The 19084-nt window shown below is 43.6% G+C and overlaps 1 protein-coding gene across 1 annotated transcript; it reads left to right on the top strand.

Moving 5' to 3' along the window:
* The first annotated feature begins 437 nt into the window (after positions 1-437).
* dnajc5aa (DnaJ (Hsp40) homolog, subfamily C, member 5aa) lies at positions 438-18401 on the top strand. The gene is made up of 5 exons (XM_079490529.1): positions 438-537; positions 5099-5238; positions 8719-8932; positions 12143-12314; positions 18277-18401. The coding sequence occupies exons 2-5, from the start codon at positions 5126-5128 to the stop codon at positions 18378-18380; spliced, it is 603 nt and encodes a 200-aa protein (XP_079346655.1). The 5' UTR covers positions 438-537; positions 5099-5125; the 3' UTR covers positions 18381-18401.
* Positions 18402-19084: the final 683 nt, after the last annotated feature.

Below are 19084 nucleotides of genomic sequence, written 5' to 3'. Positions count from 1 at the left end.
CTATAATAATGTCAAACTGAGGAATGCCTACAACTAAAAAAGATGAATCATCAATCATGACTGCATAGTAGTAGCCTAGAAATTAACCTTAAAAAAAAGAAAGCTGAGTGGCTAATTTGCATGATCTTCCCCCCGGACGGTTCACCCAACCCTCCCCCAAAAATCTGGTGGCGTGCGTGCGCGTGCGTGCATGGTCGTGATCAACTGATCATGCGCGCGCCACTATAGCCGGCCGGGCCTACAAATGGATGGATGGGCGGGTGGGTGGTCGTTGGGGGGGCGGGGCCTTGCTTGACTGACTCGCTCTGCAGCTGCTGTCCATGGTTGTGTGCGTGGTGAGAGAGAGAGAGAGAGAGCGAGAGAGAGAGAGAGAGAGAGAGAGCCTCAGTCACACAGTCAAGTCAGTAAGGAAGGATGCAACCATAGAGAGAGAGCACATCGGATCACTCTATCATAAATGATAATAATAACCCGCTGGAATAATAGACCTTTATAACTACAGCATCGCAATACGGGCGGAGAGGTGAGCTTTCGAACGTACGTGCGTCCGGATGGCGGTTTTTATTATTGTAAATGTCGACATTTTTGTGCCCTTGAAACGAAATGTAGAAAAGCGACGGTTGTGTGTGTGTGTGTGTGTGTGTGTGTGTGTGTGTGTTACTGCATGAAGAGAGAGGAGAGAGAGATAGAGAGAGAAGGCCACAGATCTGAGCTATAGTAGCAGGCAGCCAGTCTAATCAACATGGATGCTGCTGCGCTATGGCCGTGCGTGCGTGACTGTGTGTGCGTGTGCGTGTGTGTGTGTGCGCGCGCGTGTGTTTGTGTGCGCGCGTGCGTGCGTGACTGTGCGTGCGTGCGTGTGTGGATGCATGATGCTGCACACAGATTATGAGCCGAGCATCATCGGCGTCGCTGCATCCATATAGGCGTTTAATAGTGATGCTTAAAATCCTGGGCTGTTATAGCCTATATTAATACCTACACATATACGTTTAATTATGCGGAATGTGTTTCTATTTTAAGTTAAAAACGGGCGTCAGGAATGGATTCAAGAGAGTATAAGACGAATAGCCCCATATTCATGCTGTATCGATGGAATGTTTTGAGGAGGCAACAGTACGTGGCATCCTCTTCGAAAGCAGTCAGTAGTAGGCTATAGTAGCCTAGTCTATTTCTTGGAAGTGCATTTAGTCATGATGTTCTCCATTGCTGCGTCAGTTCAGTAAATGTTTCTGTCTTGCAGCATGCGTCTGGCTAGTGCGTGCGTGCGTGCGTGTGTGCGCGCGTGCGTGCAGATGTGAATCCATCATGACAGAGATGAACCTGACAAGATGTCAGACTGCATTACTATACATTAAATATATATCATGTATATAGCCTGGACACTGTTTGTGTATCAGCAGTGCAAATGCATTGTGGGAAAAAAGGTTGTGAACGATAGCCTATAGCCTACATCTGAGCCAAAAAAGAACATGTTATGAATATGTTCAAATGTACAATTTACGTTATTAGGCCTACATTAGCCATTTAGCAGAGCGGGTGTACACTCTTAGTAGACTTGGATCAAGACTAGATTTATTGAGTCAGACTTGATAAAATACTGCACATCTAAGACATCTTGATCCAAAGCTATTGAGCAATTCTTATAGTGCCGTGCCTCAGTAAACGAGGATCACAGCTATAAGCCAAGACCCTATAGCATCAGTCTACACTAAACGATATATAGGCCTACTATCAAAATAATAATGTGTGCATTGAAATGATAGGATATCAAACAACAAACCTATAGCAGCTGTCTAAATAACATGATATCTACATTTTTACATCGTGGTCAAGACAAAAAACAAGCCTAATAGTAAGTAGAAAGTGTGGTTGCACTGACGCGAGTCGCGAGGAGTCCACTGGGAAGTGCAATTACCATTTATATTGTGATGTCATGAGAAGCATGACAACGATGACAGTTAACAGTGTGAAGCATGACCAACATTAGCTTCACTTTTCTGTTGTGCAAAATTGAACAAAAAGCAGGTTCACTTTGCAGGCAAAACATTCTCGGGCCGAGAACAATGGTGCATTGTTGCCTATAGCAACCGCACTAATAAAATCACACCCGGTTTGAAGTGAGCGGTGTCCTTCTCGCTGATGACGTGTGGTGATGATGTCTGATGGTGATGTAATGTATTGACCCACATGACGTCACAGAGGGCGCCGCGGAAACATAAGGAAGGAATAGACACCCAAAGTCACACAAGTCACACAAATAGTGACCACGGTGGTCTGTCTGTGTGTGTGGTAACTACAGCATGTTCCTAATGAACCATTTTGTCATCATGTCAATTCATATGGGTGCATTTTACCCAGTCCGGCCTGTGTCAGAGAACAGAACAGAATCTATATTGATCAGTTTGGTTCTTTAGAAACATTTAGCAGACTGTGTGTGTTTGTACATATACCTTTCTCAACCTTTTCAGCCCCCCCCTCCCCCCCAAAAAAAAATCAATCATATTTGAACTTTTTAATACATTTTTGAGTGGTGTAAACCACTCCTACGACTGGCTTTGTTAGTTTATGTGTCTGTCTGTTTGTCTGTCTGTCTGTTCGTACCAAAAAATGAGCATGGTTGCTATGGTCACCCAGTTCATACGGGTGTGATTTCATTACGTCAGACATTACGTCAGACCACAGCTGATCAGTCTATATAGGACCTTACACCACTCAGTTCACACGGGTGTGATCTTTTGTCCTTTATTCAGCCATGGGAAGTTGCTGAGCACACTAGATGCTTGTTCTGAGCAACACTCTGCAGACAGACAGACAGACAGACAGACAGACAGACAGACAGATAGACAGACAGATAGTTTAATATTCAAAAATCACACCTGTGTGAACTGAGTGGTGTAAGGTCTTATATAGACTGATCAGCTGTGGTCTGACGTAATGTCTGACGTAATGAAATCACACCCGTGTGAACTGGGTGACCATAGCAACCATGCTCATTTTTTGGTACGAACAGACAGACAGACAAACAGACAGACACGTAAACTAACAAAGCCAGTTGTAGGAGTGGTTTACACCACTCAAAAATAAGCAGTACAAGCTGCTTGTGTATCTGCTATTTCTGAATAGCTACCAACATATACATGGATGTTGTGGTTACAATTATTGTGATACTTAACTGTATTAACACATTTCGCTGGGACCCCCTTGATGACTTATTCTACTTTCCACAGTCAGTTTGCACTCTTCAGACATTCTCTACAGTACACATTCTCCACAGACGTTTTACCACTGCACAGACGTTTTACCCCCCCCCCCCCCCGATATGCCCATATATTAGCCAATGCGTGAATCTCGTTTGCGTCCGAGCATAGACATGGTAACGCACCGCCTCCCTCTGATTGGCCTACCGACACTGCCCATCTTGACTGTCCTCCGAGGTGGATGCTGGATATAGTAGTCTGATGCCAGGTTGGTGGAAAATACAAGTATACGGTATCGGTGTGTGATACAAGATAACTGTCTGCATAACTTCAACTTGTACGTTTTATTTTTTGTAGAAGAGGCAAACTAATATTGTTTATGCCCTTTGCTTTGATGGAATAATTGATTGAACATGTACGCCGTGATATGATTTGATTTGGGTGTGTTCTAAATAAAGTGTTGATTGTGTAATTTATTTGTATGTGTAAACGTGAAACATTATTGTACCTTATTCAATCAAAGCAAACGGCATACACTATATTAGTTTGCCTCTTATACAAAGTTACAAACTTACAAGTTAGTTACAAGGCTGCATTCTGTCGACTAACTAAACCTCGCATCTCGGAGGACAGTCAAGACGGGCAGTGTCGGTAGGCCAATCAGAGGCAGGCGGGGCGTTACCATGCCTATGCTCGGACGCAAACGAGATTCATGCATTGGCCATACACTGATAACATCAGGGACAGACAGACATAAGGTTACAACGGGTTGTATAACAGGCTGGGGCATGAAATGCATGCCCTATTTGCATCGTTCCCAACTTGCATCGTTCCAGACAAGACGTGCACATGCATGCACTACAGTGGGGGGGACACGCGACAGGCCAACAGCACACACACCAAGGCCCTCCCCCGCTCGATCATGATTGGCGGAAGGCCCCTCTCTATCCTGATTGGATGAAGGCTGGATGAAGGCCTAGCCAAAAACGAAACCTAAGGTTCTTTGACCCCAGGGGTTAACTGGGGACAGGGAGGAACTCCTTATATGGTCAGCACACTCTATAGTAGGGAGGATTATCACAACAAAACAAAAAAAGTGATATTTGAATTAAGTGAAATCACTGAATATACCTTTAACTGGGGACAGGGATGAACTCCTTATATGGTCAGCACACTCTATAGTAGGGAGGATTATCACAAAACAAAAAAAGTTATATTTGAATTAAGTGAAATCACTGAATATACCTTTAAGAATTCAAGTTCAAGTACAGAATCAAAACACAGTTATGTTCAAGGCTAGCTTGTTTGAAACGTTTCCAACGGTTCCAAATCTAACGCTTCCCGTTGTAAGTCTAACTGTCTCTTTTCGTGATGTGTTAAATGTGTAGAAATATCGCCTAGCAACATACTCTTGTCTCAGCTACTGCAGGTTCAATACAAAACATGACATATTTAGGCCTATGGTTGAATAGGACATCAATGCATTTAATAGCAACTTTTTGTCACGCCACCCCTTCTCTTATGGGCGTCCCTGGCAAATAATATCTTCAGAGTAGGCCGGTGCTGCCTAGTAATGGAAACACTAAGCCCCTGTCCTGGGAATCTTTGGGTTATCCTTTTAGCATAACCTTTGACTACTCCTTGTATAATGTTAATAAAGTATTCAATCAATCAGTCATGATATTGATTGGAAGTCATGATGTAAATTGGTATTTGCGCTAGTATTCACGTGTGTGTGTGACTGTGTGACTGTGTGTGTGTGTGTGTGTGTGTGTGTGTGTGTGTGTGTGTGTGTGTGTGTGTGTGTGTGTGTGTGTGTGTGTGTGTGTGTGCGTGCGTGCGTGCGTGCGTGCGTGCGTGCGTGCGTGCGTGCGTGCGTGCGTGCGCGTGCGACACAGATCTGGGAGGTGAGGTGAGGCATCATCATGACGGCTGAACAACAGAGGCAGCGCTCTCTGTCCACCGCTGGAGAATCTCTGTACCTCGTTCTGGGAGTGGAGAAGGTGGCCACTCCTGATGACATCAAGAAGTCTTACAGGTAAACAGTGTTTCCACACCTGAGCGGAAAACGTCCCGACAGCCGCGGACAGAAATAGCTGTGTTTTACGTCATTTCCGAGTTTTTAGACAGCTGGTGGATGCAAAAGAAGCTCCACCTCCGCGGCTAACTGCCGCGACGGACAGATTCCCGGAAACGCTTAATTTCCGCTTAATTTCCATCCACCAGCTGTCTAAAAACCCGGAAAATAAGCTGCGGACAGCCGAGAACGTCCGCGGCTCTTTAGTAAGTGTGGCAGCACCTAAACACGTGACTCTATAGAAGGTGGCCACTCCTGATGACATCAAGAAGTCTTACAGGTAAACACATGACTCTAGAGAAGGTGGCCACTCCTGATGACATCAAGAAGTCTTACAGGTAAACACGTGACTCTAGAGAAGGTGGCCACTCCTGATGACATCAAGAAGTCTTACAGGTAAACACATGACTCTAGAGAAGGTGGCCACTCCTGATGACATCAAGAAGTCTTACAGGTAAACACGTGACTCTAGAGAAGGTGGCCACTCCTGATGACATCAAGAAGTCTTACAGGTAAACACGTGACTCTAGAGAAGGTGGCCACTCCTGATGACATCAAGAAGTCTTACAGGTAAACACATGACTCTAGAGAAGGTGGCCACTCCTGATGACATCAAGAAGTCTTACAGGTAAACACATGACTCTAGAGAAGGTGGCCACTCCTGATGACATCAAGAAGTCTTACAGGTAAACACATGACTCTAGAGAAGGTGGCCACTCCTGATGACATCAAGAAGTCTTACAGGTAAACACATGACTCTAGAGAAGGTGGCCACTCCTGATGACATCATGAAGTCTTAAGGCCTATTCATATACCAGTTTTAGGTGATAAGGTGACCACTGAAACGGTGGTTAGTACAAACAGAGAGATGTGTTTGGGTGAGCGGTGCGTCGCTTACCACCGCGGCTCACTGACGTCATGTTGTAATTTTGTTTTTCTGGTAGATCCACGAGTGACCTGTTGTGTGTTTGTAGATCTGCTACTTTCATTAGTTTGGGTCTCGGCCTGGGGAGACTAAATATCTCTTTTGGGTCTCAAGCCGAAAAGTTTGGGAACCACTGAGGTGGTAGGGTAGTCCCACGGTGTGACTGTCCCGCACAAAAGGACATCTGATCGGGGCAGATGTTAGTCCAATGTGCATTTGTCTGACATCCCATTAGTCCGACACATGCGTGGCTGGTTAAGACTCACCCGTGGCTCCCGACATGCGTTGCCGCTTAAGTAACCTCCCATGGGGCAGCACACCTAAACCTAACCTTAACCCTCTCCCAACCCTTAACGCACCCCTCACCAACCTTAATCCGGTCATTTTAACGCACCCCTCACCAACCTTAATCCGGTCGTTTTAACGCACCCCTCACCAACCTTAATCCGGTCGTTTTAACGCGCCCCTCACCAACCTTAAAAGGAGCATTCAGTGATTTGGGTGATTTGGAAAACCACCCAGTCCGCCCCGGTAACAAAATGTGCACATGCACACACTCTACAGTGGGGGGAAGTGCAACAGGCCAACAGCATGTGCCCCCACTCGATCATGATTGGAGGAAAGTCCCTCTCATCCTGATTGGATGAAGGCTTTGCCACCCGCCACCAAAACTGAAACTAGGGTTTTTTGACCCCAGGGGCTCACTGGGGACAGGGAGGAACTCCTTATATGGTCAGCACACTCTATGGTAGGGAGGATTATCCAAAAAAAAGAAAAAATAAGTGATTATTTGAATGAAGTGAAATCACTGAATATACCTTTAATCCAGTCGGACCAATGCTATGTCTAACCAATGCTATGTCTAACGCAAGTATGCCTCCCCTTTTTCACGCGTCCCACAAATTGAGACGCCGCCCACCCTGGCGAACTCCGGTGTTCAAATACACGTTTATAAAATCTACGTTTCATCAAATCAAAGGGCTGTGTGGAGACAGTGGTCTAATTATACCCTTGTCTTTAAGATAAAACAGCGTGAGGCGCAGGTGTTGAGAGGCACCGATTGCTGCAGAAGCTCTTAACGTGAGGTCACAGACAGCAGACTGGACTGGACCGTGTTCTTTTGGGTCAACGAGACACAGCAGCACGTGAATAAACCACAGGGCATCCTTTCAGTCGGTCACAAACACTGTGTCACGTTTATTTTGTCGAGAGACGATGATCAGAGAAATTGCTGCAGCATGGTTGCATCTAATCAAAAGTGAAATAGGAGAATTACAGGGGCTAGCCTATAGCGTACTGAAAGAGAATTACAGGGGCTGTAGTACACCTCTGTAGCCTATAGCCTACTGAAAGAGAACGCTGTCCAGTACAGAATCAAAACACATGTTTTGTTCAAGCTTGTTTGAAACATTTCCAACGGTTCCAAATCTAACGCTTCCCGTAAGTCTAACTGTCTCTTTTCCTGATGTGTTAAATGTGTAGAAATAACTTGAGAAATGTCGCCTAGCAACATACTCTTGTCTCAGCTACTGCAGGTTCAATAAGAAACATGACGTAATACGGCCTATGGTTGAATAGGACATCAAGGCATTTAATAGCAACTTTTTGTCACACCACCCCTTCTCTTATGGGCGTCCCTGGTGCAGTGGCATCCATTTGTTGGTTCTTGACAATTTACAATGTAGACATTTAGCAGACTCAAGTCCAGAGCACTAAAGGCCTAAGGTGGAGTCTGAAGAGTTGAGACTTCAGATTACAGTGTCAAATTGGGAGTGAGTCTGCTGCATATCTGACTGCAATGGGGAGTTTGTTCCACAAAGCTTGGGTTAGCCGAGTGACATGGCTGTCATGTAAACAAATACAGCACAACATCAAGCAGCGCAGATTGATATGAGCAGGTGCTCTGCATGAGCCTTTGATTATTTAGACCGGCAGTCTGTTATCGAGTCCAGAAATAACACACAGCTGAATTCAGTGATTGACCAATCAGAATCAAGCATTCAACCAAAGCTGTGTAATAATTAGCTTTTATTCCATGAGCATATGGAGTCATAGGTGTGTACAGGATGACAAAGAGTGGTCTAGTAAGGACCTCCACGCCGTCCCTTCTCTTGTCCCTCAAGAAACTAGTGTTGAAGTTCCACCATGACTAGAACCCTGTCTCTTCTGTCCCTGCAGGAAACTAGTGTTGAAGTTCCACCCTGACAAGAACCCTGTCTCTTCTCGTGTCCCCAAGGTTAATTAAATAAGGTTAGGAAGCGAAGACCACACGGTGGACTCCATGTTGCTCCCTGGAAGGAAAGAAACATGCGCAATGTGCTATATGCAGCCAACACTTCCGCGTTCAGCTTCCTTGGTCTCAATTGCGCATGTTTCTTTCCTTCCAGGGAGCAACATGGAGTCCACCGTACGGTCTTCGCTTCCTAACCTTATTTAATTAACCTTGGTGTTCCTCAGGAAACTAGCGTTGAAGTTCCACCCTGACTAGAACCCTGTCTCTTTCTCGTGTCTCTCAGGAAACTCGCGTTGAAGTTCCACCCCGACAAGAACCCCGACAACCCGGAGGCTGCGGACAAGTTCAAGGAGATCAACAGCGCCCACTCCATCCTCAACGACCCCACCAAGCGAAACATCTATGACAAGTACGGCTCGCTGGGTCTGTACGTGGCCGAGCAGTTCGGAGAGGAGAACGTCAACACATACTTTGTGCTGTCCAGCTGGTGGGCCAAGGTGAGACTCCTTAATGGTTCCTATATTTAGAAAAACCTCTATAATTTTGGCCTTCATTATAATTTTGAATATACAGGATAATTATACTGTACTAGTCCTTACCCGTTCTGAATATATGAACAGCAAATGATGTTCAGTGTGGGTAATCTATCTAATAATCGCTTTTCCGCTGTCTATTTTGCTCGGTCGCTATCCGTGTGGGTCTGTTACGCGGAAAAGTGTGTCCCAGTATTAATCTGTGTCCGTCCCAACATGCATTTGACGCAAATTAATTTAATTAAGATGATTGTTATAATGTTTGGCGTGTGTAATGCAGGGCAGATTGAGGTTGGAGGACAGGGCTGAGCGGCGCTAGGTTCCGTGAGGCGGTCCGTGCGTCATGGCGTTGTGAGATGGCGTAGAAAGCGAGCAGCTGTCTTGCTCTATCCTAAAGTACTCTGACTGACTGACTGACTGACAGACAGTCCGCTAAATTATTAATAGGATGTATTTGGGTTTATAAAAATGTATATCTCTACTGTGGGGAAGAAACCACCTAACTCCAAAATGTTCATTTTTCAGGAAATGAAAAATGTAAAATTTTCAGGAAATTAAGAAACCCTTATATTTTGAGAACAAAGCAATACTGCCTCATCAAAGTTGGTGTTGTGACTTTATGTATTGTTAATTACTTGCATGAGAGGGGGAGAGGTGGTGGAGTTGGCTGCTTTAGCAGACAGTTTGAGGGTCCAATGGAGTTAAGAGGTTTTGTCCAAGGTGTTTTTTTACTACTTTCCATTGGTTCAATTATTTTCGAAACAACACACAGATGTAAAGAGTGTTCAAAAAGAGTGTTTATGCAAAATAAATTAATCAAAAACCTCAAAAAATAGCATTAGGAGGTTTCCTCCTGACAGCAACGTCATGCAATATTACATAACCTATTATTGTAGTGAGGTCCAGCGAGTTATGAGAACCACTGGTATTGTAATTGTATAGCACAGGGGTTCTCAACCCGTGGGTCGCGACCCCTCGGGGGGTCGCCAAATTATTTTAGGGGGTCCCCAAATTATTTAAAAAAATAAATAAAAAATATTTTTATTTTTATTTATTTTTTTAATTTCACGATTTTTCAAAAATAGCAGACCTACAAGCTCATAGCGCGCCACTCGGTGGCGCGCTATGAGCTTGTAGATCTGCTATTTTTCAATAGCTAAATTGTAGCAGTCAATTTATATTGGGGGTCGGGAGGGGGCGGGGCGGGGGTCCCGAGACATTGCCAAAGCATTTCCGGGGGTCCCCGGCCAAAAACGTTGAGAACCCCTGGTATAGCAGACGTGAAGTTGTGGATGCAGAATCTGTAGTTATAGATGCTCAAATGTAATATGAGGCAAGACAAGAATTCAGACTTCGAAAGTATGAGTAAAGGAGCCAAAACGTACATGTGGAAACCCAGCCTGGCTCCTTGAACAACAGGGATTCATACAATTTACAATTTAGGCATTTAGCAGACGCTCTTAATCCAGAGCGACTTACATTAAGCAAGAACAAAAAGCATGGGAATACATCACATATATAAACAGCATTTATCAAGAAACATGCGTAAGCTAAGAACGTAACTAGAACATATCTATATATAATGACACTATACATATAAGTTATACATATATATTATGCTATGCTGTACTGTTATTGTGCTGTCTACATGACATGCTATAAGTCTGTTTCAAATGCTATCTAAGTCTAAAAAAGTGCTGTCTAAGGGGGTAGGGTAAGTGCTATGGGCCATGGTGGAGTCTGAAAAGGTGGGTTTTCAAACTACGGCGGAAGATCGGGAGTGATGCTGCAGATCTGATTGCAAGTTCATAGTTTTTTCTTTTAACCTGCCCACAGCTACAAGTATACAACCAGGAAACAGACATGTTGCATGTCACATGAGGGTCTGTTGATTGATAAAGAGCTGAAGAAACAGTCACTACTGTCTTAGAACAGTGCTATAGGCATAACTGAGCAAAAACAAAGGAAGTATAATAGATTACATAGTAACATAATACACAAGGATGAGCAGTAGCAAAGTCCAAAGGTTTACTTCCTTTGAGGCAAACTTTTTCTTTCAAAAATGAGTTAATAGCACAGGCAGACTATTCACATACTAGAGCATGTCTGAAATAAGTGTCTGAGCTGAAATCGACATGTAAATATGAAATAAATGCTTAAACATGTAGCTAGGTGTAATGTTAGAGTCCACAGAAGTGAACCTTTCAAGCCTGTTTTCTCAACTCACTGTTTTCTGCAAGACATTACTCTATAAGCCATATCTCCAAAACCGGTGGGTTAAACTGAACAAACAATATGTCAATTTGAATTGAATTTGATTCCCTGCTTTCATATGACGTGAAAAAACTAAAATTCAAAAAAAATCCAATGGCAGTCCCTCAGTCAAATTTAGTCACATTTATTGATAGGTTTATAATAGCTAAACATCATAATTCTACATGTTATGCTTTAATTGTTTAGGAAACAGAGCGCTAGCGTCACACTGTTTCACAGATCACTGTTTGAGACTTTAACCTAACAAAAATCAGCTCAGAGGTTTGTTTTTGCTATTAATACAGTATGTGTGGGTAGGGGTGGCTAGGGGTGGGCGATATGGAAAAATATAAAAAACAAATCACAATATTTTTTCATGCATTTTTTTAGGGATAATTTTCAAGTTACTTAGCAGCAGTACAACCAACTACAAGGTAACACAAACTAAAAGAAAAAGGAGTAACAGACCATTCAGACCACAATACTTGTTTTTGGTGAACTAAACCGTCGTTCTACAGAGGTATAAATGAAGGTATGGAACTGCAAATCATAGAATGTGCGTTCACTGTATCACGATATAGACAGACATTGCATCGTCTCTGCGATATTAAATGCCACAGACGAAAAACAGTCTAAGTCCACACACACTATTGACCCATAATGTATAAATGATAGATAAGGGTTCAGGACAACGAGGCCTTTTCGTGGAGGGGTCAGAATGAAATTTGGACTTAGACTGTTTTTCGTCTGTGGTACTCATTATCACCATATAAATATACTGTTCAACCTCTCTCTATTGTGGGTTTTCTCTGTCATCTTAACGCACCTCTCCTGTTTTTTTTTACACACACACACACACACACACACACACACACACACACACACACACACACACACACGCACACGCACACGCACACGCAGGCTCTGTTTGTGTTCTGCGGCCTGGCGACCGGCTGCTACTTCTGCTGCTGCCTGTGCTGCTGCTGTAACTGCTGCTGTGGGAAGTGTAAACCTCGGCCCCCCGAGGGCCACGAGCAGGAGTTCTACGTGTCCCCCGAGGACCTGGAGGCCCAGATGCAGTCTGACGAGAGAGGTGAGGACCTTAAGGTTATTATTATAGTTAAGGTTATTATTATAGTTAACAAAGGTAATAGAGCATGCACCTCCACTCTAGCCCAGGTGCTGGACAAAAGATAGGTGCTGGAAAAAATAAAGTCTGCACCACTGGTATGAAAACTCAGCTCCACTGGTTTATTTGACTCAACGTTTCGATCCCTTAGGATCTTCTTCAGGAATAGTGTGACAGGGAATGGGTGTGCACTGTGCACCTTTATACAGGAAGGGGTACAACAGATTGGCTCTAACGATGGGTGGTGACAAATGCCACCTAAGCCCAAACCAATTATCCAATTTCCAATATCACAATAATAATAATAAACATGACAGGTTTAAATATACAAAAATACAACAGGTACAGAATGTGTACACAATATGCAATATTTAAGCACAATAATACACAGGCTAAATTCAGGATAGGAGTCATAGGACACAAAAAGATTGTCATGGATAACAAAAATCTAATTTAAAATTCCAGATGACTCATTTATTTATTGTTTGGTGTTGAAAATAAAATAAATAAAGTCCCAAAGCTCCTAGTAAGGAAGCTGGGACCATTACTTTAATTATCACCAATTGTGTCCGATGCTGAGAACAAATGAGGATGAGGACTAGTAGTTCTTCAGGAGGGGCACTCCATCATCAGAGTCCATCATCTGACAACCTACAGATAGTAGAGAAGAGAACATGTGAGATACAAATAGTACATCAGGTGAGTACCTAAACATAATAAAGTATAGGGCATGCACACCGTACTACTGCAAGAGTTAAAATCAAGTTAAAAACCATCAAGTAAAAGGGGATAAATTCACCACAAATGTACTCAAAAGCATACTGGATTGAGAGACTCATAATCAATGTACAATTATAGGAATGGTCTGATATCGAAAGACTCATTCAAGCCCTTATTCACAGTATTGAGGGTTGACATCCAAAAAGTGTCACGCCGCAGGAGTAAAACATCAATGTCTCCACCCCTAGGTGGCAGTTGGACCCTTTCAATACCAATATACCTCAAGGAGGAAATACAATGTTGGGCTTGGTGGAAATGTAGGGCTACAGGATTTCTGAATTTTTTGTTTCTTATGTCACTCCTATGTTCCGAAATTCTGGTTTTAAGGGGTCTTAGAGTTTTGCCTATGTAGGCAAGCCCACACACACACTTAAGCATATAGACCACATTCTTTGTCGTACAGCTGATAATGCCCTTGACTTTGAAAGTCTTGCCTGTAGTGGGGTGATTAAATGTATGACATTTTGATGTGAAACCACATTGTGCACATCTGCCACACTTGTAATTACCATCTGGAATATCAGACAAAAAATGTGTGGGTGTCTCCTGACGTAAATGTGACCTGACCAAAAGAGATTTGGTGGTCGTTTATAAACTATGCGAGGAGGGGCAGAGAAGGTTCTTCCTAGGGTGGGATCTGATCTCAAGATATGCCAGTGCTTTCTGATCGTTGCTTCGAATTGTCTACCTAATGGAGAATACTGTGTATAACAGTTAATTTGTTCTTTATCAGTCTTCTCCTTTGTTTTAAGACACTCTAATTGGGTACATCCACTGAATTTGTCTATGGCAGGTCTGATCCATTCATCTGGGTACCCACGTTGTTCAAAACGATTTTGGAGGTCATTTGCATGTGTAGTGAATGATTGATCTGAGCTGCAGATCCTACGTACCCGTTTGAACTGACCCATAGGGATGCCCTTCTTCAATGGGGTCGGATGATAACTTTCACCATGCAACAGGGCATTTCGGTCTGTCGGTTTCCTATACAGATCCATGTTTAGTCTGTTGTTTTCTTTAATGACAAGAATGTCAAGAAAATTCATTCGCAACGATCAGAGGCCATGGTGAACCTTAAAGAATGACTGCTGTCATTTAAAAAGCTGTGGAAGGCTGTCAACTCTGTAGAAGAACCAGTCCAGATAAGGAAGATATCATCTATAAAGCGTTTCCACAACTGAATGTGTTGTAGAAACGGATTGTGACTGGAATCAAAAATAAACTGTGTCTTAAAACAAAGGAGAAGACTGATAAAGAACAACAAATTAACTGTTATACACAGTATTCTCCATTAGGTAGACAATTCGAAGCAACGATCAGAAAGCACTGGCATATCTTGAAATCAGATCCCACCCTAGGAAGAACCTTCTCTGCCCCTCCTCGCATAGTTTATAAACGACCACCAAATCTTAAGAACCTCTTGGTCAGGTCACATTTACGTCAGGAGACACCCACACATTTTTTGTCTGATATTCCAGATGGTAATTACAAGTGTGGCAGATGTGCACAATGTGGTTTCACATCAAAATGTCATACATTTAATCACCCCACTACAGGCAAGACTTTCAAAGTCAAGGGCATTATCAGCTGTACGACAAATAATGTGGTCTAGATGCTTAAGTGTGTGTGTGTGCTTGCCTACATAGGCAAAACTCTAAGACCCCTTAAAACCAGAATTTCGGAACATAGGAGTGACATAAGAAACAAAAAATTCAGAAATCCTGTAGCCCTACATTTCCACCAAGCCCAACATTGTATTTCCTCCTTGAGGTATATTGGTATTGAAAGGGTCCAACTGCCACCTAGGGGTGGAGACATTGATGTTTTACTCCTGCAGTGTGAGACTTTTTGGATGTCAACCCTCAATACTGTGAATAAGGGCTTGAATGAGTCTTTCGATATCAGACCATTCCTATAATTGTACATTGATTATGAGTCTCTCAATCCAGTATACTTTTGAGTACATTTGTGGTGAATTTATCCCCTTTTACTTGATGGTTTTTAAACTTGATTTTAACTCTTGCAGTAGTATGGTGTGCATGCATTCCCTATACTTTATTATGTTTAGGTACTCACCTGATGTACTATTTGTATCTCACATGTTCTCTTCTCTACTATCTGTAGGTTGTCAGATGATGGACTCTGATGATGGAGTGCCCCTCCTGAAGAACTACTAGTCCTCATCCTCATTTGTTCTCAGCATCGGACACAATTGGTGATAATTAAAGTAATGGTCCCAGCTTCCTTACTAGGAGCTTTGGGACTTTATTTATTTTATTTTCAACACCAAACAATAAATAAATGAGTCATCTGGAATTTTAAATTAGATTTTTGTTATCCATGACAATCTTTTTGTGTCCTATGACTCCTATCCTGAATTTAGCCTGTCTATTATTGTGCTTAAATATTGCATATTGTGTACACATTCTGTACCTGTTGTATTTTTGTATATTTAAACATCAAAAAAATCATGTTTATTATTATTATTGTGATATTGGAAATTGGATAATTGGTTTGGGCTTAGGTGGCATTCGTCACCACCCATCGTTAGAGCCAATCTGTTGTACCCCTTCCTGTATAAAGGTGCACACCCATTCCCTGTCACACTATTCCTGAAGAAGATCCTAAGGGATCGAAACGTTGAGTCAAATAAACCAGTGGAGCTGAGTTTTCATACCAGTGTTGCAGACTTTATTTTTTCCTATTAGTATAGTTAAACCAGTAGGCTGTGCACGCATCCGCCTCGTTGACGGCAGACTGCTGGGCGAGCGCTGGCGCTTTGGCATGGGGGGGTCAGATCAACATATGGAATGAATTCTGTACTGGCCACATAAGGAGCATGTCTTGAGTGTACAGGGTTTGATGAGGTCAGATCAACATAATGGAATGTCAGAACAGGTCAACTCCATACAGTATGAGATCTAAGGGTGGTAGCGGGGCCATTCTCTTGAGTGTACAGGGTTTGATGAGGGCCCAGGTAGGGCCGGGCCTTAATTTCCGGGCCTGTTGAGAACTCTAGTTTTCGCCGGCTGCCGGGTGCGGCTGCACTAATAACTTTGGGGGCGGGCCCGTCTAGGGTTTGAATGGACAGGTATAAGTCACAAGGGAGACAAAACAGGAAAGGGCGCACACCAGTGTTGGTGAGGTGCTGGCCTAAGGCAGGGGTTCTCAACCCGTGGGTCGCGACCCCTCGGGGGGTCGCCAAATTATTTTAGGGGGTCCCCAAATTATTTTCAAAAAAAAAAAAGAAAAAAAAGATATTTTTTAAAATTTTATTTTCACGATTTTTCAAAAATAGCAGACCTACAAGCTCGTAGCGCGCCACTCGGTGGCGCGCTATGAGCTTGTAGATCTGCTATTTTTCAATAGCTAAATTATAACATAATGCTTAAAACACCAAAAGGGGTTCCCGCCCAAAATGGGTTAAGGTTATTGTAGCAGTCAATTTATATTGGGGGTTGGGAGGGGGCGGGGCGGGGGTCCCGAGACATTGCCAAAGCATTTCCGGGGGTCCCCGGCCAAAAACGTTGAGAACCCCTGGCCTAAGGCAGTAAATGAGTAAAAATGAGAAAAAGGCCGCACACTCGTAGCCACGATGCTGTATATTTATTGACAAGAATCCAACGTTTCGACCTAGGAGGTCTTCTTCAGGGAATAAGTCAAAAGGGAGACATCAAAGAGGAAGGATGGCTGGGGAAGGAACAACACATGGAATGTCAGAACAGGTTCTGACATATATCCATATATGGAGATCTAAGGGTTTGAGGTTTGAGGTCAGGTGTAGAGTTGCTGGCCAATATTGATGACATCAGGGATCTCCATATATGGGCTTAACTGCGACAGCAGGTCGCATTTACTATGACATCAGGGATATCCATTCCTGATGATATCACGTGATGTCACGATGACCTGGGCACCATATATGGGGGCTTGCCTGGGGTGACCAACCAACCAACACACTGACGGGAAATTCCATAGTAAATGCGACCTGCGATCGCACCAAAAGACCTGGAGGCCCAGATGCAGTCTGACCAGAGAGGTGAGGAGGACTAGTACTGGTCAGTTTAACTAGTATTAGTTTGATTGATTGATTGAATACTTTATTAACGGTTTTCAGAAGGGAAACAAAAGCACAGGAAGGTACAGTTCAGTTTGTATTGAACTGTACTTTCCTGTGCTTTTGTCTGTGAAGAGGATTTAAAACCCAAGAAAGCCCTATTGGCTTGTTTCCATTGCGGTCCTTCATATTCAATTCATCGGAAGTTGACCACTAGAGGTGAGGACTAAGCACTGGTCTGTTTAGCTCTGCACTGGTGGGACGTCGTGAGGAATGAGTTGGCCAAAAAGTGGCAAAACACTAAATCAATTTATTTAACTTTATGTTATTATGGATCCCCATTAGCACTTTCATAAGCATGGCTAATTGAATTTATTTAACTAAATTAAATCTTTATTCTAGAGAATCCAGACGTTCATAGAGTACATATACAACTATGATTTTAACGACAATATAACATTGTGATTTATGTCACAAATGTCATGGCATTTATTCTTTAACACTTTGATCCAAGCCAGAACACAACCCATTGATCCAGTGATCATGGACATAACTTAAACATGCTCTGAAAATACATGTGGCGCTGCGCACCCATCTGACGATTTGAAGTTTGAAGTCGATCGCTAGGCTGGCTTGTGGTGGCCATTTTTGTCTAAATTATTATTTTTTTTGCCATAGACGGCCAATAATATTACCAGAAACACATAAAGAGCCCTGAATGACCATAACAGGTCTGTGACTCAGAGAGCGTACAAATTGGAACCAAATGGACCCTTACTGGTCCATGTGGTTGCATTTGTACACTCTCAGAGTTAAGGCCGGGGGTCCTTGATCCTTGCAAATAAAACATTTGAGAACCACTAGTACTAGTTGGACTCCTGCCATAGTGTCGTGGTAATTTAGTGCACACATATTCGGAAGAAAACTTGACATTCAGCAATTGGGTCTTATGATCAAAAATAAGAATATTATAATGGTGTGTAAAAGACAAAAATTTGCAAGACCAAGTCTTTGCCACGGACACATTTTGTCCGTGTAATCGGACGTATTCATGACCCCCTGCTTCTGTCGTTTTTTTTCTCCCAACAGAGGCCGGCGGCGAGCCCGTCGTGCTGCAACCCTCCGCGACAGAGACCACCCAGCTAACAGGGGACGGCCACCAGTCCTACCACACCGACACCGGCTTCAACTAACCTGCACCCTCCTGCCTGCCGGGGACCACCCCCCCCCCCCCCCCCCGGGGACAACCCCCCGGACAACCCCCCGGACCCCGCCTGCTTCCCTGCTCCAAACCTGAAGACCACCCAGAGGGGCGACCCGTTCCCACTGCTGAGCGAGACGTCGTGCAACCTTTTAGCAGAGAGAGAGAGAGAGAGAGCGAGAGGGAGCGCGCTGGTCCCTGACAGGAACTCTTTAACAATTGATTCCCTTACGTGTGTTCCTCTTTGGCAGTGGTTCTCAAACCTTTTCATTTCCAAGGACCCCCCACCAGTAACTGTCTCTGAGAGTGTGCGAATGACCCTTAACGGGTGCTTTTCGGTTCCATTTGTGCACTCCCAGTGTTGCGGACCCGTAAAAGGGTCCATTTTTAGAACACCCGTCCTCGTTTAGAACTCGCGCGGGGGGGGTCCCTGGGACCCCACCTTTTTGAGAACCACTGCTCTTTATCGCTATACTTCTAGGCCTTTCTCCTCCTCTGCTGTCTGTCTGTCTGTCTGTCTGTCTGTCTGTCTGTCTGTCTGTGTCCCTCCCATGGTTTGCATCATGGTGTAGCATGCACTGTTTTAAGAGAAATCGTCCTCTCACATTGTTTTCCCTTTGGTTTGAGGAATCGTTCGTTCATTGACGTCGACGCCGAAGTGTGTGCAATATGTTCATAGAAGTGTCGTTCGCTATG

The sequence above is a fragment of the Electrona antarctica genome, assembly GCF_951216825.1.
Source record: "Electrona antarctica genome assembly, chromosome: 2".
In the NCBI taxonomy this organism is placed as follows: domain Eukaryota; kingdom Metazoa; phylum Chordata; class Actinopteri; order Myctophiformes; family Myctophidae; genus Electrona; species Electrona antarctica.
Note: the sequence above shows the minus strand (reverse complement) of the source record. Positions and strands in the feature narration are given on the sequence as shown.